General features: G+C 61.5%; 1 protein-coding gene across 5 annotated transcripts in view; it reads right to left on the bottom strand.

The window, feature by feature from the left end:
* Positions 1-20,739, bottom strand: part of TAFA5 (TAFA chemokine like family member 5) — a 168,515-nt gene that overhangs the window by 20,805 nt on the left and 126,971 nt on the right. For 2 of the 5 annotated variants that reach the window (XM_073214066.1, XM_037006759.2), the window contains exon 3: positions 2,843-2,970. In XM_073214066.1, the coding sequence (XP_073070167.1) occupies positions 2,843-2,970 (128 nt within the window). Of the gene's footprint in view, positions 1-2,842; positions 2,971-10,851; positions 11,468-11,962; positions 12,210-12,562; positions 12,656-20,739 lie in introns of those variants that run through there. The other 3 variants (XR_005058136.2, XR_012121665.1, XM_073214064.1) reach the window with 3 other exon arrangements.

The following is a 20,739-nucleotide window of genomic DNA, read 5'->3' as shown; positions in this document are numbered from 1 at the left end:
CCCATCTGGTCACCTTGTCTGCTGCAGACCCACGTCCACAGGGCGAAGCAGGAGCGAGAGAGCCGTGCCTGGACAACCCACACAGAGGCCAGACCCTCCCCCAGTGTCTCCGGAAGGCAGGGCGCCATCTCGACCCACAGTGACTGTGGCATCTCACCTTGTGACCACGTGCGCATGTCACCAAATGGCATTCACCCTCTTGACACAGAACACTCTAACATTTTTATTGTATTTCTTCTTCTTTCTTGTAAATGCTGATCATGATCCACTAAATTAATTTCATGACCTGCTAATGGGGTGGTGACCTGCGCTTTGAGGGCAGCCATCTAGGAAATGCAAACATCAGCATAGACCTAGGGTCTGTATCCAATTAATCAATTAATCACACATATTTATGTTGGCTCTGAGTGAGGGGATGGGGTAGCAGGGCCATTAGGCCCAGTGCCTACCCGCCAGCAGCTCACAGATGGCGACACAGGGATGTAAAGAGCCCAGGCCCATGTGGGGTGTGACAAGGAGGGTGGGATGACACCACTTCCAGATGTGTCTGTGGTCAGAGGGGTGCTGGGCTGAGCACGTGGTAGCTGGGACTGAATTAGTGGTCAGGTGGCCAAGTAATCGCAGGGTCTCTTAAAGCCCATCTCACGGAAAACCAATTTATAGTGAGATGTGCAACCCCACATGCTGACCACCTATGAGAGAGCCAGGACGCAGTTGTGGCAATGGGACCACGTGCTCTGATTACACAGCGTTCAGGTCAAGAGCTCAGCCACCTTTTAAGAAAGCTTTGAAAATAGGTCACTACAGGCCAGAGATTCTAGAGCCAAAGATCCCTCTCTCGATACCTAGGAAGGTAACAGAGCCTGCCTGGCTCCCTAGTGTCACCACAGCTGCACGATCAGGTACACCGCACCACCCACACACTCGAGGAGAGTCCGGGGAGCCCCACACGTAATCTCCCCACTGGAAGCAGGCTGCGTGTCCAAGCGTGAGTGCTGTCACCCTCTCAGGGAGTCGCAGGAACCTGGGAGGGAGCATCTCCCCGACTTCTGCTGGGTGTGGCAGGCGACCTTCCCCCACCCGGACCACGGGCTTCTCCTGCAGCACCTGGGCCAGCAGGGGCTCTCCAGGGCAGGCTGGCCTCAGAATGCACCCTTCAGAAAGCCTGTCTTCTGAGCTGGGAAACATGTGAGCTCATGCAAAGCCACTGCCAGCTTTGGGGCTGGGCAGACCCAGCAGGTTGAAAGCCTGCCCCACAGCTTACAGACCTCCAGGTGCCCAGGGGCAGGGTTCATGGTGGTAAAGCCCAGACAGTGGGGCCGAGCTCCTGGGTCGGTGAGCCCATGAGAACGAGCACCTGGACCTGGACGGGCCCCACCAGGTTCTCTGAGGGAGTGTGTCAGGGAGCGTGTCCACGGGGGGCGCCTGCCAGAGGGTGTGCTCAGCTCTTTGCGTGCAGCTGTCCCCAGAACCTTGAGGGACAGGGGGTGGGGAGCAGGGTGCAGGGAGCCAGGAAGGAGTTAGGCTGCTTGATGAGGGGGAAGCCCCGAGTTCTCAGCTGGGAGAACACAGAGGTGCTGCCAGGGTGTCCCCAGTGGGCCTGCCCCCAATGCCACACTCGGGCCTCGGGTGCAGGCCTATCCACCACAGCCACGCCCCCAGGCCCACTGCAGTGGGTGGGCAGTCCAAAGCCTCCCCCAAGCTTCACCTCCCCTAGGTGCTCATTCAAAGACCCCAACACTTGGCACCTCCTGCACACAGGCTGCCCTGGGCCCTGCTGGGCATCCACACACTGAACCCTGGAGCCATGGACCTGGGGGAGGCAGCTGCAGCTGTCCAGAGTTCTGCTTGTTCCCAGGCCTCTGCCTTTTGGGCACAGCACACAGACGGGACCCTAGAAAGCTCAGCTGCTTTTCAGATGGGCCTGCAGGTGGCAGCCGCCCCTCAGCAACCCGCCAGCCCCTGTGAGACACGAGGCAGGTGGTGGGTAATGAGCTGCAGAGCCCGGCCCACTGCTCAGGTGTGATGGCCATGCAGTGACCTCTGTGTTGCACACAGGTAAATAAGCTGTGCTGACAGCTGCACCACCAGGACGCTCGTGCCAGCCTGGCCCTCTGTGCTTTGCATGGATAGTCACGCTTGAACAGATGTGGCCCAGCCAGGCCCAGAGAGGCGGCCTGACCTTGAGAGTGGCCGGACTGCCCAATTCCCACACACACAGGGTCTTCTGGGAAGCCCCCGGACTCCGGATGCCACCTCCCTCCGACAGCCCAGCACCCAGAGTGCTCTGAGGGCCCAGACCGTGCTCAGGCCCAGCGAGCCTGCTGATGCCGAGTTCGGATTCTGGGTCTCACGCAGCCGCTGCGGCAAAGGGGCTCCTGAACGCGAAGCCCAGCCGGCCACGGAGGGCTGTGCTCTCCTCTGGCCCCAGCTCCCGGCACTGGCTCCTCACAGAGCCCTCGGGGACCTCTGCACATGGGGGGCTGCTCCCCAGTCCTGCCTCAGGGGCCCCGCCTTTGTGGGGCCCTCGGCTCTCCTCCAGCTGCTGACGACCACACCTGCCCCAGAACCTCGACAACTCTAGTAGCCACCTTCCGTGCGAGAGCATCAAGTTTGTTTCGGGGCTGACGACCCTGGAGGGTGGTTCTGGCCAGGCTCCCGGGCCCCTGCACACTCAGGGACAGACGGGCAGGGCCGGTGGGGAGGGGGCAGGGCTGGCGGTCTCTCCACATAAGGAAGATGGTGACCAGCTCCCGCGGCCCTCTTGCCACACGGGCTCTGGTGTCCAAGGCCGCCCTCCCTCCCGGTGCCCCCACAAAAAGCGAGGCAGCCACGTACATACCGTGGTGGTCTTTATCCGCCCGCCGGGCTGCGTGCACGTCCAGCCTGACCGGTTGATCAACAAATCACAGCCTTCCCCCTCCAGACAAGGAAGCATGTCGCACCACTGCTTTGTCCTGATGACCCGTGCTGTGGGAGAGAACGGAGAGCTGGTCAGCCGCTGCTCGCCAGGGGCACGTGGCTCGCCCTCCGCGGCCTGACACCCGACCCTGGGTCTTGGCACCAGGTGTAGGTGTGGGAGGGCCTAGTGGGCTGCCCCTGCTCTCGGTCAGGGTGGCCCGAGCAGGCTGCTGCTCCTCCCTGGTCCCCCAAGTCCAGCTGGGCCGCAGGTCACCGAGTAAGTGGTGACCGAGGGCATTCCACACAGATTCACGGAGAAGCCAATGGCCCGTCCCTGGAGAAGCCACCTGGTTTCTCTCCTTCGTCTGGAATCTGCTTCAAAGCTAGGGAAGGACAAACCTCGGATGCAGTGAGGGTGGCCTGTCCTTGGAGGGGGACCCAGGGGCCTGGGGCAGCGCCAGGGGTGAGGTCTGCAGGAGGCGGGCGGCTGGGGCACGTCAGGGAGTCCGGGGCAGGGCTTACAGCTACCAGGCCCCTTGCTGGGCCTCACTGCAAATGCTGACCTGTGGCCATTCTAGTGCAGGTGCGCCCGCCGAAGGGCAGGGACGTGCAGCATCGGCAGGGGGCCTGGTGGCCGCCGGGCCCCTGAGTGGCACCCGGGCTGCAGCATCCACACCAACTTCTTCTGCGGAACCCACCACCATTTTTGGCTGTGGACAGTAGGCAGGCAGCTGGACAGTCCTCTCAGATGGAAAGCCGTAGAAGCAGGGGGCTTAATAACAGAGTACACACTGGTTGTATTCATGTAACCATCATTACAGGACCATCAGAAGAACTAGTCATTTTTCGGACTAGGGTGACGTGTATGTCCTTCTAAACATGCACGTGATGGCTCCGGCTGTGCCGTTACAAGACAGGCACTGAGTCCCTGCCTGCGGCCTGGGCGTCGGGGGGCCAGCCCCACCACGTAGGTGGTGCTGGGCTCACTCGCCTTTGTTTGCCATGGGCGGATGCTCACCTAGGCTAAGCCCCCTTCCTGCTGGGGGCAGTTGGAGGCCCAGTGCTGGGCCACCACATCCCAGCAACAAAGGGACCTTTCGTACCACGTGTCACAGCTGCGTCTCCGGCCCTGCTGTTGTGGCAGCTCTAGGGCTGGAGAGCGCTCCTAGGCTGATGGAGCTGCGGGGCGGGAGTGACAGTGGCTGCTAGCTGGGCTCTGGGGATGGCAGGGTCTCATCTGTCACCACGTCCAAGCGCCTGTCTCCAGGCTGGGAGAGCAGCTCCCTCCGGAGGGGCCAGGGGCTGGAGGGAGCAGCTCCATCCAACTGAGTGGCCGAGGGCATCGGGTGTGGCTCCTTCTCACCCAGGCCTCCCTCCACCTTGCACGCACCCAGGGACACCACCAGGCACCCAGCACGGACTCCCCAGCTTGCCAGCCAGGGTGCCTGCTGCCCACTCCTCTCTGGCGCACTACTGGGGACTTGCCGTGTGGCATCACGTGGCTCACTGGCCACACTCTGGGACTCTCTCCATATGCACACTTAGGAGGGACGGAGGGGGAAGGGAGGGAAGGGAGGGAGTGATAGGAGGCAACGGCAGGGCACCGCGGTCCCAGTCCTGGGAGAGGAAGGGGTGGCGGATCGGCCAGCATGCAGGCCCTGGGTTCAGGCAGCTCCTGTCAATTTGCTTAAAGATCAGCTTATCAAAACCATGGGGCAAATCAAACCAGGACTGGAGATGACGGGCAGCTTCAGGGTAACAGGGGCCTGGCAGGGGCGGTGGGGACACAGCCAGGAAAGACCAGGTAAAGTGCATTTGAAGGCAAGGACAGCCCTTCCCAAGCAGAGCGGGGCCAGGCTGGTGCGCACCCTTGCAGAAGATGGGTAGAGTTGGGGTGCACCCCCGCGCAAGGTGGGTGAGGACCCTTGCTTGGATTCCAGTGTGTCTGCAGCAGGGCTGGGGTGAAAACCTTCACTTTGAGATGCGGCCTGTATCTGTACACATGGGTGGATGTTTCAGTGCTGGAAATGGCACTGTTCTCAAGACTGAAAATGTCCTGAGAACCTTTCTTTACTCAGAGAGGTGGGGAGCTTCCAACCAGGGCAGGAAAGGACTGGTGCAGGTGCCCTGTGAATGCACGGTATGTGCATAGCCCACAGGGGCCTGACCCCATGCCTAGGGGTGGCCCTGCTCTCTGGCCCCTCAGATAGTGGGCTTGGCCAGCACAGAGCATGGGACCATCCTCCCCTGCATCCCCCACTCAGGTTTCTATGGGACCACACTCGGTGACAATCAGGATGAGACCCACAGCTGGAGCTGCTCTCCTTGGGCACCGTGCCCCCAGAGGGGCTGGAGATGAGAGTGTGGAGGGGATACATCCCCGCACTGGTTCTCAGGACCCTTGCACAGCCCACATACGCACTGCTAGCCCTGACTCGTGTGCCTGCCCTGGAGAGGCCCTCTCGCAAAAAGCACTGCCATAAACAGCAATGCATCTTTCTGTCCTCTTTATGGACTGACCAAGTTGCAAGCTTGCCTACACGTGTACATGGCAGCCCAGGCGGCACATGGGGACCCCCACTTGAAGTGCCTCCGGGATGGTACTGGTGAAACGTGAGGTCTGCCTCCAGCAAAGGCACCCAGTTATCAACACGATTTCGGGGCACAGGTGCCTCAGATCAAACGCAGGAGCAGTTGGAACGTGGAGCGAACCCAGGCATGTGAGCACACCACGGGAGCCGGTGTCTTCCCCAAACATCTGCCCTGTGAAACCGAAGCTGCAAATTTAAATTTTATTGGTTTTGCAGCTTTGTTTGTGTTTAATGTGTAAATGGTTTCAGTTTATTCCAGTTTATTGTCTGGTGAGGGCTCCCAGCTCAGTGTTTGCTCATATTCCAGCAACATTATAATAAAAACAATTTAGGTCAATAGTGAGGGGCTTAGGAAAGTGGTTTTCCCTTAAAACGAGTTTGCAGATGATTTAATTCCGAGGAATGCCTGTGGTAAGCTGGTCAGCGGGCCAGAGGCAGAGCTGGAGTCTGCGCTTGGCGAGAGAGGGGCCAGTCAGAGGGGCCCCTTGGTGTATGGGGGCCACAGTCCACACTGAGTGAGTGCTGGCCAGGCCCAGGGCCTGCAGGACCGGGGGACCAGCCCGGGGCTGCAGAAGGGGGCCCAGGAGGCACCTGCCCTGAGGCCAGGCGAGCTCCCAGAGGTCCCAACCCCAGGACCATGCAGACAGGGCCTGGGGCCCAACGGGAGCAGCTCCCCTGGCCGGAGCCTCTGGTAGTGTGCCCAGCCAAAGGGATCTCCTGTGCCTGCCTCCTCTAGGGGACGGTCTGGATGCAGGTGTGCACCATGAGCACAGGGATGGGGGTGCCTGTGTCTCCGGCTGTGTGTCCCACTGTCCCTTTGACCGCTCCAGTGGGGAAGTGTCTGCCCTATTGGACATGGGAGATTCTCACAGATCCCATGCTTATGTCAGTCACTTGGTAACAGAACATCCATATGTGAAGGCCTCGTGCCCAAGAAATCTAAGGTGCACACTCACTGGAGCGCTGACCGATCCTCAGGCACAGCTGGACCCACAGTCCCCGGGGCCTGGTCAGCTTCTCCTTTCTCCCTCACCCCAAACAGGGCCTGGGAAGGGCAGGGTAGAGACAGGTTCTTGAGTTCTGGAGCACATTCCAGAGGCAGCAACGGCCAGAGATCCTGGCTGCCCAGTCGCCTCTGCCTACCACGCTGCTCGGGCAGACCCAGTGTCCTCAGGAGCGAGGGGCCTTGGTGGGCTCCCCTCACTGGGACTCTTGGCAAGGCCTTCCTCCGGGGAAAACCCCCTGTGAATACTCTTGACTCTCCGGATTCCCGACGGGGGGAGGAGAGGACCCAGCATTGTCCGACCGGCCCCGGCCATCAGCCGGGAAGGTGCCTCCAGGTGTCTGTGCTTATCAGAGACCTCAGCACCACGAAGGCCTGCCCGAGGTTGCTGCTGCTCACACCTCTGCTAGGTCCGCATGCACCCAATCTACACACTGGGCTTCGCACAGCTCGCTGGACACCCGCCAAGCAGTGAGGGCCCTCTGCTCCAGATGACTCATGTGGCAGGCACCCCGCCCTCAGGTCCAGCCTCCTCGTGAGGCACCTGTACCTCGCTCCCCTCGAGGGGTAGGCTCCTGGGTCCCATCTCGGCTCCCACTCTCCAAGCTCAGCTCCACCAGGGTGCCTTGGGACCTCCTCCTCTCCTCCCCATCATCCCTCAGCTGTCAGCATGGCCACCACCGTTACCACCACCACATCATGACCTCTTTCGTCACTGCCATTGCCACGGCTGCCACCATCAGTGGCAGCTCGGACTGAGCCCTGTGATTGCCAGGCATACTGGCCACGTCGTTCCCACTGCAGTTCTAGGTGGGGGATTCCACGGTTAACCTTTCCAGGCTGAGGGTTCCAAGCGGCCGGCAGGATACGCAGCGTGAGATGTGGGGACATGAGCCCAGAGACCAGCCTTGGGGCCCACCCTGTGGCCTCCTCTCTTTCCAGTACCTCCCAGCACATACCAGCTTGGCACCTCCCACCCTGAGCCAGGGCACATATGGGTGGAGGGCAGCCCATAATCTCGAACCTGTTCTGAGAAGGTGGATGCAGGAGCCCCACACATCTCATCTGCAGCCGCAGTCTCCATGGGGACCACTGACCCGGAGGCTGGGCCTCACCGCCTCCCGCAGGCTTCGTTCCATCAGAGGAGGGTTCTGCTCAGGGCTCAGGTGGAGCAGGTGTGGGACCAGGGACACGAGGACCAGATTCATGTCCTGGGCCCGCCAGAGCCTGGACTCCTCCAGACTCTAAATAAGCTCCTAGTCGCCTTCTCCGAACTGACCAACAGCACGCACTGGGGCTGATGCCAGGTGCTGACTGACTGCTACCTGCCAGGCTCTGGCCAGGGCCTGCTGCGCCTCGCGCACACCCACACAGCCCTGGGAAGTGGGCCTGCATCCTCAGGCAACCACAGCAGCCTCAGGGCCTGGCCCTGGGAAGGGGATGAGGTGATGACCCTCTAGGTCTCTCACCCAGCTGCAGGCCCCTGGTGTGCCAGTGAGAGGGCCAGCTAAGAGAAAGCCACGGAGAACAGCGTCCTGGGCTGGGCATGGGGCCCCGTGCTGAGCACCCAGACCGCAGGCCAAGCTTTGAGGCTGGCCAGCATAGCACAGGGCCAGGGGCTGCGTCCAGAGACACCTGGTCCTGGGGCCACAGGTGGTCATGGAGGGGGTACCAACACCTGTGCGGTGCCTGACACACAGCCACAGTGCAGCAGACACTGGGCAAGTGCCTGGACACAGCATCTGAGCCACAGCCACAAAGCTGGACTTCTCCTGTGGCCGCTTCTTGCCTAAGCGTCTCCAGTGGCTCCCCATGGCCTCCAGATCAAAGCTCAAACCCACCAACCTGGCCCGTAAAGACCATGGGAACTCGGAATCCTCGAGCCTACGTGCTGGGGCCTCTGTGTCTGGTCCAGCCTCCAGGACATTCTGCCCTGGGCCTGCTCACACGCGCCTCCATCGAGCCTGCAGGCCACCTCCCTCCTGGCCCCGGAGCTCACCAGGCCATCTGCCAGGCCCAGCCAGCCCCCTCCCAGAAGGGGGTGTGTCCGGGCTCCAGCCACTGCCGCCAGCTCCCTGATGCACTCGCTCCCCACGGACAGCTCCGGGGCAGGAAGGCCCCGCCCCGAGGCCATGGAACTGCCCCAGTGCACACAGCGCCAGAGCACATCAGTGGTCCCTGTACACTGGTGCGTGGGTGCCCCCGGGCTTCTCTGGTGGCTGAGCCCTCCAACAGAGTGCCCACTTCCACAGGCAGGGGCCAGCAAGAGTGCCCCGAGTCCAGGAAGCACGCTCCCCGCAAAGACAAGTGTGCCACCTGCCCAGGGACTGCTCAGCAACCCTTGCGTGGGGCCTTCCCAGGGAGGACGGGCCGCCGGGGTAAGGCTGAGCTCTGGGTCCAAGGGATTCAGGCACGAAGTTCACCCGGATCTAATGACAAGCAGGACACCAGGCCACCTGTTCAGCTCGTTCACACCCCAGAAGGCGGCTGGCACTTTACACGTGTAGCTCCTCACGAATCCTCAGAGCATCTGTGAGCTCAGCCCCAGGGCAGCACCGTCTTGAGAAGGCCTGTGAGACCCTTCTGTGTCTCTGGAAACCAGCTAACATTTCCTGAGCACGGGCTCCATCTGAGCACGGCGTCCACGTCAGCTCCCAGGACCCTCACGGAGGCCCCATGACGTGTCCGCAGCTGGCTCATGGAGCCGGAATGTCCCCCCTCCAGGGCCACTGCTGTGCAGTTGGCCATCCTGGGAGACAGACCACCTGCCTTAGGAGCAAAATGCCCAAGGGGCCAGGACTGACTGTGACACCGCAGGGCCCCCTGGAGTGCAGGTCACTGCTCGAAGGGGGCCGCTTGGCCTGGTGGCTCCTTGCCAGGCTGTCCCAGACATGCACCGTCAGAAGGGCAGGTGAAGTGAGGCCCAGCTGGGAGGAGGAAGGGATGCCACCACGGGCCCTTGCCAATCACACGTCACCTGTACCTATGACTCGCTAGCCCCTCGCAGACCCTGGGGCAGGGGCATCGGTCCTCCCACAGCTTGACGGCCGCCGTTCCTATGCTGCCCTCTCTGGCTCTTCCCACCACCATCGAGTGAGTGCCGCCCATTCAAAGGGACCCCCATGCAACCACCCCCACTCTTGCAGCCCCCCAGGAGGCCAGGGGAAGGGGACGCTGGGGGGGTGCCGGCCCAGGCCCTCCCGAGCTCCACCTGCTGCCTCACCCCCACCCACCCTGGCCCCGTCCCTCTACTTAGGGCTCTCCTTTCCTGGACACCCTCTGGCCGCCTCCCTCCCCTTCCTCCAGGACAGCCTGGCTGCCCCCTGCTGTCACCTGTGCTGGGGTTCGGGTCTCCTGTCTGACAGAACTGGCCCCTGTTGTGCAGGAATACTCAGGGCCCCGAGAGGGTTCTCAGGAGGACGGGCCGTGGGGGACGAGCGATGCAGCGATGGCAGATGGGCAGGAGCCGGCCACCTGGCCCAGGGGTGCTTAAGAGACACACAGTCTGTGCGTACGTGGGCCCAGCATGGCCCTCTGTGGGGGGAGCAGGGTCTAGGCTGAGCTACCTGCTTCGCCTCCCTGATGGCACCAACCAGAACTGGTATATGACACATCTCAGCCCAAGTAATCAGGGGTCCTGGGGAGGTGGAGGTGAGGTCTCAGTGGATCCTTGTTTAACCAGCTCACCAGAGCCACACATGCTTCCATGGTCAAGGTGCCCACGTGCCAAGCTGCTGACCACACGTGTAAGTGATGAGCCAGTGGCTGTGTGCACACATGCAGGTGGTGGTGTGTATGCGTGTCCACATCTGTGCTTGTGTGTTGTGTGCACACATGAGGGCGAGTGCATGGATGTGTGTACACGTGGGCACATGAACACATACAAACTGTGTGTGCTTGTGGCATGTGGTGCACATGTGTTTGTGTAAGTTCAGACGTGTGTACATGAGCCTCTGTGTGGTATCAGGAAGTTCTGTTCTAGCAATGAGGGGCACGTTATGGGGAATCCGAGGGCCAGCTAACCCACTCCCCTGGCCAGGAAGAACAGGGTGCGGGAGGACCCACTCTGTTTGCCAGCCCAATCAAGCTGCAGCTCAGAAATGCACCCCCTATGGACTCCTGGGCCCACCCCCCAAACCTAAGTAATTGGACAAACCAGGACAACCCTGAAGAGGCCCCGAGTCGCTGACATGCTTCCCCGGGCAGTGGGGGCAGCAGCAGATGAGATGCGCTGCTAGCCTGAGTCTGGACAGATGGACGGGACACGGCGCTTACCTGCCGGGCACCGCAGAGGCTGCATGCGCTGTGTAGTGCCTGGCCTCTCCACTGCTCATAAACCACACGGTTCCCTTTGGAATAAACTGTTTCTTCACTTCCATTAACATATGAATCTGCTTACTTTACTCAACAGCTTGGAAAAATGAATCATCCAGAACACCATGCGCAGGACCCAGGGAGGAATGTGGCCGCGTGCGCAGATACAATCATGAATGGGCCCCGTCCCGCTGGGGCAGGCGGCGACTCTCCTGCACCTGACCAGGAGACGCCCCAACATCTCCCAGATCTTGCTTGTGAAGAAGGGCGAGGCCACATCCACACACATGGGAATAGCTGACATTCAACATGCACACAGACATATCAGTTTACATGTAAACACGCCAGCATTGGCCCACAGAAGTTACACATAAGCAGGACATGCTAAAATTCTGGAAGAATCTATTGCCTGCAGGGCTGATGCAGGCCCTGGGGATGCACCTGAGATGCGACTGTTGCAGTAGACATTTTGAGGTTCTTAGGAGGGCCCCAGGCTCCCTCCTTTCTGCTCCAGGGGGCTGTGCATTGAGGCCCCTCCTGGCAGGAAGGTCCGTGGGCCGGGAGGTCAGAGGGTTCCTGGGGGGGCTCTCCAGGCCATCCTCAGGCAGCCTCCCCTCCGAGAGCCCACTCGCAAGCTGGATCCCCAGGTCAGCCTGGCCTGGAAACACAGACGAATCAGAGGAGGACAGAGGGACGGTGTGAGCACAGGTGACTGCATGTGGGGCGGGGGTGGGGGGGCACCACCTGGGGGTCAGAGGGCTGGGGCTATGCAGACACAAACCAGCACATCTGGGCCTCCCAGGTGGGCCCAGGTCTCTAGCCAGCCCACCAGCGGGGTCAGCTATGTCAAGTCAGGGAAATGCAAACAGAATTAGGGTACCCACTGGCACTGTGCCCCCCCCATTCCCAGGAGGATCCATCATAGAGGCACCGTCTATGCTCCAGAAATCCCAGGGAAGCCCAGGGCCTTGGGGACTTCTGGAGAGCAGGCTGCCTCCTCCCAGAGGCGGCTGCACCTTGGAGGCCGGTCCTGGGCTCCCATCCTGCCCCGGGAGCCCCTACTCCAGTCAGGAGGGCTCCCCAGAAGAGGTGCTGTTGAAAGGGTGAATGGGCCACATGGCAGAGGGAGGTCGCACAGGAGATCGTGGCGGGGGTCACTGCCGCGCACCTGGAGCACCGCAGACAGAAGTGGGGAGCTGCCCTGCATCTCGGGGCCACAGAGGCTCACAGGTGGGTGTGCTGTCAGGTGGGGGCTTCATGCTGGGTGACTGGGTCCTGCAGAACTGTGGTTCTCCGGGCCATGCAGGGAGGTGAGCAAGGCTCTGCGGGCTCAGGGTCCATGAGCTGGGGCCCCCGTGGCCCCCATCCTGCTGTGCCCCACGCAGACCCTCCGGCTGCAGCTGCTGGGATGTGGAGCCTGGTCAGGGCGGGTTTCCTGTGGGGCTCTGGCCTGTCCAGTCAGCCACCACCACCTGGCGGCTGACTGAACAGGCCACTCCCTGAGCAGCAGTGGGAGGGACGGCCATGCCCAGGAGACCCTCGTCACGGAGAAGGGCCTGGCTTGGGCTGTCTCCCAGCCCACCAGCCTGAGGGTAGAGGCAGTGGTGCGGCACCTACAGGGCCAGGGGCTGGACGGCTCCCCACCCACCACCCTGTCCCCATCAAGAGAGGGGGCATCAAGAAGGAGTGGGGACAGCAGAGAGATGCGTGGGGTCCCACTGCAGGTGGGACCCTGGAGGTACCAGGAGGTCACCTTTCTGACTGGTGGCAGCTCGATGGGGTTCCGAGGAGCACTCGCGGGCCCTGCCCCACTGTCCCGAGGGGTCAGCTCCGGGCACAGCGGGTCCTGCCGGGGGCAGAGGGAGGCCTGTCGGCGCACAGGCTCTGGGACACCAGGCCCCTGGAGGAGAGGGAGCTGCAGGCAGGAGGCAGGTGGGAACACAGCGCTGGGCGCCCCCCACCCACCCTGCAGGAAGGGAAGGGTGGCCCCCAGCAGACCGGGGCACCTGGCCCGTCCGGGGGGCTGGGTGAGCCGATGGGACTGGGCCAGGCTGCCTGTGTCTCGGACGTCGGCCAAGGCGCCAGGACCACCCTCTGGGGCTCGAGGGGACCTGCGGTGGGAAGCCAAGAGCCAGTGCACTGCATCAGCTGGACGGGGCTGACTGAACGGCCGCTCTGCCACCCTGACCAGACAGCAGGGCCGGACGGACACCTCACACCCTGACTGCTGCGCGTCTCCAGGGAGGGGACTCATTTGCATTTGATTCAAGTTCACCAGAGGCTTGGGGCTCTCCATTGCTTCTGGCCCTGGGTCAGAGGCACGAGCTAGCCCTTTTACGGGCTGATGTGGGTCCTACGTAAAAGGACTGAGTTCCTCCTAGACCCTGACCCTGGGGACGGGAAAGGCAGGGGCCTGGCAGGCCTGGCCCAACAGGGTGGGCAGAGGCGCCCCACCCCAGGCCAGGTGCTCCGCGCACTATGCCCTTGTGTGCAGGGGGGACAGGCCCTGCGTGTCCTGGCTGCTCTGCGTGCTTGCGGCTGAGGCCATGCCGGGCACCAGGCCCCATGGCACACCCGCGAAGGAGGCCAAAGTCCTGTACCAATGCGACACACGGCCACAGCCCGTCGTGCTCAGTGGTTCAGTGGGGTGCACCCACCATAGATTTCCTTTTAAAAGAACATCAGGACACACTTCTTTCCAGGAACTGGTGAGGTCATAAGCCTCCTCTTAACCCCATACAGTGAGAAATACCTGCCACCAAGAGGGCAGGAGACCCACGTGCCCGGGGCAGCCTGGGGGCTGAGAGGCTCCAGGCCGGGCGCTCGCCCCCAGGGAAGGCCTACAACGGAGGCAGCCGAGGCCCAGGAAGCAGGGCGAACAGGGCACACCCTCCTCCCCGGGGGTCCGCGTCCCTCAGTCACTTAGGAGAGGACACGTCTGTAAGACCCAGAGTACATCTTAGAGTGAGACAGAATTCCCAGTCTGCAACTTCCAAAGCATAATTTCCTGAGAACAGTCTCAATCATTATTTTTCCCTTAAATAGTCACAGTAGAATGTATTAATTTTCAGGATGGTGCTCTGATTAGCATGATTCATTAGCTGCCTGGGAGCTGTCCCCAGCAGCACCCGGGGGTGGGAGAACCACTCGATGATCGGCGAGCTGCTCCCTGCCAGCGGGAGACACTCCAGACCCGGGCAATCAGGTGAGCCCAGGAGACGAGAGGAGAAGCCACACGCGGCTGTCAGGAGCCACCTGCCTCATTGCCTCGTTAGGATTAAGAAATGTAAGTAGAGGGGAAAAAACCCAGTCCACCGTTTTTCTTGGACACGTTCCCACCGACGGATACAAGCTACTGAAGAGGGGGGCCGAGAGGCAGAGGTTCAGACTTGTGTGTGCAGAGGACCGTGTCCCCTCGGCGCCAGGAGGACCAGACCTGCTGGAGGGCGGCCACGGGAGCCGGGCGGCCAAGAGAGCCGGGCGGCCCTGCACTGAGGGACCCTCTGGGGCAGCCGGGTGCTGTGGGCAGGCACTGGGCATTTTGCGGGTCAGTCTCCAGGGAAGTGAGGGTGGGGGGGACGGTCTGCAAGTACGGCTGTGCCCGCATAGGGAGGCACTGGCTGGCGCCGCCTGCCTCTTCAGGGGAGCCAGGGTCCCTCTAGCACGCAGACCCATCGGCCCTCCTAGGGGTTTCATTCACTCTGAGGCCCACAGAATACTCGGAGAACCAGCCCCTGTGCACCCATCCAGCTGGCCAGCCTCTCCATGGCCCCTGCCCGCCACACAGGAAGACAGGTGGTGAGGCTGAGGGCATCTGCGGGGGCCAGGAGATGCTGTGCCCAGCCCCCGAAGGGAACCATTCAGACCACTTCTGAGTCACACTGGTCCCCTCCCAGGGCGTCCATACCCCTGCACGGAAACGGGGTTGTCCCTGGGGCACAGTCAAGTCATACCACAGAACAAGGAGCCTTTACGGAACACTTCCCAGGAAGTTCTAAGAAGCGGGCCCTGCCCGCCACGCTGGGGGTGACTTGTGGTTTCTCAGCTGACACCAGCTCCAATCCTGCCTGTTCGTGGCTCTCTGGCCCCAGCACCCAGCCTCGGAAAGCCCCCACTGGTCACGGTCCCCCCTTCAGCCCCACAGAGGCCTGGAGGGCCACATCTTGTTCCGCTTTCCAAGAACACAACTGTGGCCTTGAGCTCACTTAGGGATCTTCTCTGGGATGAGGACAGACATGGGCCTTGGAAAAGTATAAAACTGGTAAAAGGTTTGAGAGCTCCTAGTAATTTCAGAAGTCTTCTGTGACAGACTTGCAGGCAGCCTGTGGGCCCAGCTTGGGGTGACGGGGTTCGGGCCAGATCCCACGGTCCTGGCTGCAAGGTGTGACCCTGCCCAGGCCTGGCCACGTGCCCTGGTTCCAGCTCTGTCCCTTCAGGTAAAGTCACTTCTGCACACAGAGCCTCACGACCTCAGCTGGCAAGGGGGAGGGTGCAGATCACACCTGCTGGGAGCGGTTGGCCATCCGCATATGGCAGCTTTTGGCTGGGGCCAGACAGGGGCCTCCCAGCCTGGTTGTCCAGTCAGCCTGGTGACCGGCTGGTCTCCGTGCAGTGTGGGCATGGCCCTGCATGTCCCAGGTCACATGCACCAGGACAGCCAAGCCCGTTCCCAAGGCTGACCTGGCTGATGACAGCTGCGACTGCTTGTGTAGCTGAACAGACAAGCCATGGAGCCAGTGTGTGAAGGAAACAAGCTGCCATTTCTGTGGAAATCAGCGGAATGCCATGGAAAGATCCAGCGACAGTGGACTCCTAAGCAGCCCACGAGTCCAGGTGTGAGCAAGACAGCTGCGAGCAAGCCTTTCAGACTCAGACATTTAGGCTGGCGGCTAAGGCAGTGCGCCTGGCTTCTGATTAGACACCTGCATGCAAGCCCTGACCCGCGGTTCATGCCAGAGCGCGCTCTCCCCGTCACGCCAGCACACGTGCAAGGCCGTCATGTCAGTACTTAGGCCGACCTCTTGCTGTGTGTCTGGGTGAGCGGGCTGGTCCCTGCTCAGGATGCCCAGGATAAGAGACTGGGGGCTTTGATAGGAGCTGCGGGCTGGTCCTGTCAGAAACACACAATCCTTTGGGGACACGGAGCACAGAACATACACACATGAGGCACACGTGTGGGTGCAGAGGCACCGTCAGCTCCCACGACTGCCTCCCAGCCAGCCCCACTCCAGCTGCGGCCTTGGGCCCTGGGAGCTTTCCATGCCTGGAGTCATGGCGTAAGAGGCAGCTGAGAGGAGGGGCTGTGGGGTTCAGAGGTCACGTCTGGCACCCGGGGCTCCCTGAGAGGTCACCTGCAATGACAGATAATGCGGGGGCCGGGGAGTCGCTCCCTGCTGGGTATCCAATGAGAAACACGGGTGATGTGGCGAGGGGGAAGCGGGGCGGGGACGGGAGCCACCAGGGAGGACGCTGCCAGCAGTGGCTACGCGGGGTCTCGGGGCCACAGCCAGGGCTGCCATGGAGGAGGACACTGACCACCCTGACTGCCCTGCATGTGGGGTGGAGCCGGGATAGCAGCTGGGAAAAGGGGACAGGCCATGTGCTGGGGCTGAGCATCGTGCTGTTGTCCGAGGGCCACTGTGACAAAGGACTATGCACTGGGTGGCCTGGACCAAAAGCTTATTCTCCCCATTTTTGGGGCTGGAGGTCTAAGACCAGGGTGCTGGCAGAGCAGGGCCCCTCTGCCACCTGTGGGGAGGATCCCTGCGGCCCCAGCGATCCCTGTCCCACACATACACCCCTCCAGCCTCTGCGGTTGCCTGGCCTCCCCCAGGCATCTCTACTGCATGAGGCGCCTCCCCTTCTCGCCCTGGGATAAGGGCCCACTGTAATGGCCTCCGCTAGTTTACATCTGCACAGACCCTGTTCTCCCACAGCCGCGTGGGCACACTTTGGGGAGCCCAACCCACAGCACCGCCCGGGCCGGGGCCCAGCACACGGTGCAGGCCACGTCCCATGTGTTCCCCGACACCCTCAGGAGCACCTGAGAAGACCCCACAGCTCCAGGAAATCCGACTAAACTATGTGCAAAGGAGCCCAGGATCCAAGATCACATGACCCCAGCACGGGGCCCCGAATGAGGGGATTTGGGGGAGTGGCCACACATCAGGAATGGGGGGGAAGTGGTGTTTGCCAAACAGAGACGGCTTCAGCTAAGGCAGGTGATTGTACACGTGTGTTTTGTCTCAGGATCTGAGGAAGCAGCCTGTTGGGAGCTTCCTGCCTGTGTCTCCACCTCACAGAGTGGGACTTAAGGATGGGGACTAAGTCCCTAACAGTCATCTACTTGCTCATTGGATCTCGCGTTCCGAGAGTCCCCTGATGGGGGACTACTGGGTCTGGACACTCGGACGTGGCTGACAATTCACAGTTGTCCCATCTCACCCGACTCTGAGCTCAGGTGTGGCCCAGTACACGGGCTCGCCCGGCCTTGCTGACTTTCGTGCCAAAATCCCCACATGCTGGGCCTTGAGCCATGGCCTCTGGAAGGATCCGCCAACGTGCAAAGCAACGGGCAGGGTCGGAAAGCAAGGGCCCAGAGGACCAGATGAGTGCCGGGTTTAGGGAATGAGTCTGCACTTCCCACAGAATCTAAGGCCATCAGCTCACGGGTCTGAGTCCTCCGGAAGCCTTCCTACCCAGGAGAGGGCTGCTGCAGCCCCACATGCCCCAGAGGTTCCCATGGCAACACACTTGTGTCTGCCTCCACCAGGCCTGGTGTGCAGAGTGCAGGGCACCTGCTTTCTCCCCAGCTGTACCACGTGCCCCCATGGCAAGGGCCATGCTGTGCACCACAGGGCCCTGGTACACACCTGGCCCTCAGCCCACAAGTTCATTGCCCCTGGGCTCATGGCAGTTTTGGCAAGCTGCTGCCCCCATCCCTGATGCTGCAAGCCGTCCCCAGGGCTGCCCATGTGTGGCCTCCTGGGGACATGCTGTCCCCTCGTTTACAAGGGGAAAAGGAAGCCTGCCGATTGGCCCAAGGACCCCATGGGGATGGGGCAGTGTCCCCCTGGCCCATTTGGTCCCCACCTGCCACCTGTCTAACCTGAGGCAGTGCCAGACCAGGCAGAGGCAGGGCTGGTCCCAGGGTGGGGGCACACTCAGGGTTTGGGTGTGGCTCTGGGGCATCTCTGTCCCCCCAGAGGGTCAGCTCATGAGGCAGGGTGTGGAGATCCTCGTGCTGAAACCTTTGTCATTTGGCAACACCCATTTTGATGCTTACTGAGATAAAATGAACTTCATTGCAGGATCACCGGCACACTTCTTTAAGGCCAGAGAATGAAGGTTCTCGGCCCTGTGGCCGTACAGTCCCTGGAGAGCCACAGCACATCGACCCCGCAAAGGAAAGGGCGTGGAGGTGACCCAGGCACACAGAGCCAGGGCTCTGATCGGGGCAGATGCCCTGCCTGGACCAATCTCCCCTGGAGCTCAGGGTCTGTCTCCAGATGAACTTTGGGGGGCGGGGCACCACATTACCTGCACGTGCCCATCACTCACTGAGCTGGGAAAGGGGGCGGGGCTGGCCCCCAGGCCTGCAGCTCAGAGGCCACATGGGGAGCTTGGGCCCTGGCTCTGCTCCCCCCGTCTCTGCACAGGCGTTGCCCTGATGCCGCCCCACCAAACCCCACATGGTGGGTGAGGGATGTTTCGAGGGATACTTCCAACATCAGACACTTAGACCCTCGATGGGGCTTCACAGGAGGCCAGGCTGGCCCAGCGTACCAGGGCCAGCACACAGGCCTTCATCCCTGGGTCCCTGCTCCTCCCCACGCTCCTGGAGCCTCCCGCCGCCTCTGCCACACGTGGTGATTAAAGCCGGTGTGCAACATCTAGTTGCACTAATACGGATCGGCCCAACATCAGTTCCTGAACAAAGGCATAGGTTTGCAAACTGTGGATTCAGTCAATAAAGCACCAAAGCCTTTGCGAGAACTGGAATCGTGTCCTGAGGAGGAACCATCTAGAAAGGCCACTCTGATGAAACTCATTCCAAAGGCAGGCAGGTCCTGGGGCCTGTGAGCCCGTCAGCCTGAGCACCAACCCATCTGCACGTGTAGGCAGAGCAAGCCCAGGCCCTGCCCTCAAGGTGCTGCTCCAGCTGGGCCAGGGATGCCGCATGCAGGCAGGGCCTGGCACTGGTAGAGTGCTGCCCGCAGGGCCACAGCAGCTATGGCTGGTGTGTGCCAGAAGTGACAGCAGAGGACACCGTGACCCCAAACCCACTGACGGCTACATTCCCGCACTGCCCAGAGCATCACAGCATGAGGCCAACGCAGGAGGGGCAGCCCTGCGGCTGCTGCCCACATCTACGGGCACCCAGCTGCGAGAGCCCCAGGTGGGGTCAGGGAGAGGGTCTTTGACCCACAGCACCAGGGCATGTGTGGTGGACAAAGGCCCGAAAAGGTGGTCACCAGAGCCTACACTAACTCTGGCCCTTGGGGGCCCCCACACGCCATGCCCCCTCCCCACCGTCTTGTACACAAGCACAGACGTCAGCTCAGAAGCCACAGACAAGGAGCTCGTGCACCCCACAGAGCGGCGTGCCTCCCTACCTGCAGGGATGGACACCGACGGCCCCACCTGAACCCTGGCGCCCAGCCTGCCCCCAGAGGAGGCCTGCTGCCCCTCCCCAAGCCCAAGGGCATTCCTCCAGCTTAGGGGGGAAGACCCCCACAAAAGCAGAGGCCCCCACACTACCCACCTGCTCATAACCCATTTCTCCTTGGCTAGAAGGCAGCAGGGCCACCGAGTTTGTCTGGGTGCTGGGACAGGGAGTGACGTCGCTGCGGGGGGCCAGGCGGCCTCCATCCTGCCCTGTGACCCTTCAGAAGGCCTGGCCTTCCTGACAGGGACCCAGGAAACCCAGCTTAGGCTGGGGGCGGCTGGACCCCAGGGACGCCTCTAAATCCCCAGGGCTCCCACAGTCCTTCCTGACCGCACTCGGGGCTGTGAGCCTGCTCAGGGGCAGGCCTGTCAGGGAGCCTCACCAGGAGGAGAGGGGTGGGAACCGGCCCCCTGAGGCAGCAGAGACAAAGTGGGGCAGAAACCATCGCCAGCCTGGCCCAAGAATGCCCTGGGAGCCGGCCACAGGATGCGGCGTGTGGAGCGAGAGGGTTTCTGTGTGTGGGGCTGGCGGAGACAAAGAAGAGAACTCAGGAGTGGGGCGCCGCCTGGCCTCCCTGGCCCTGAGCACCCCGTCTTCAGACAGTCACCGACACCCCCCATGCCTGGGTGCTGGGTTCTCTTCCTGCCATTGACTTTTGTGGCAGGATTTTCAAGGAGAAGCACGAGGCAGCAGGCGAGCGAGATTACAAGATGCTCACGTGACCACTGAGTGTTGCCGCGTCTGGTCCTGAGCCCACTGGTTCCTCTGAATCCCAAATCCAGACAGTCCCGGGGCACAAGGGGGAGAAGGGCATGCAGGGCATGGGAAGTCACCAGCAGAGCGCTGCGCCACTGGTGTGGCGCCTGGACACACGGCCGTCACGGGCACTCCAGCGGGCAGCGTGGAGCGACATGGTCAAAGCTCAGGAGGGAAACCAGCTCCAGTTGGTTCTATACCCGGCCAAGATACCGTGCGGCACAGCCGTGCTTTGAGGAAACGCGCTCTGACAGTCAGCAGTTTAATCTCAAGTTGTTTTTAAGTTCCTGATGAATTCAAGGTAAATATTATCAAAAAAGCTTAGGTGTGAAAAAAAATGTCCATTTTCTTTGTGCCATACTTCACTGCCCCAATTAGCTACCACAAATACTTAGTATTTTTGGCTAGTTTTAAAGATAAATGTTAGAGTGGCTGCTCGTTCACATGCCAGCGCAGGCAGCAGATGTGCGGGAAGTGGAACAACCTCCCTCGGAGGAACCCTCCTG

Source organism: Manis javanica, chromosome 10, assembly GCF_040802235.1.
Source record: "Manis javanica isolate MJ-LG chromosome 10, MJ_LKY, whole genome shotgun sequence".
Lineage (NCBI taxonomy): Eukaryota > Metazoa > Chordata > Mammalia > Pholidota > Manidae > Manis > Manis javanica.
This window is presented reverse-complemented; position numbering and strand designations above follow the sequence as displayed.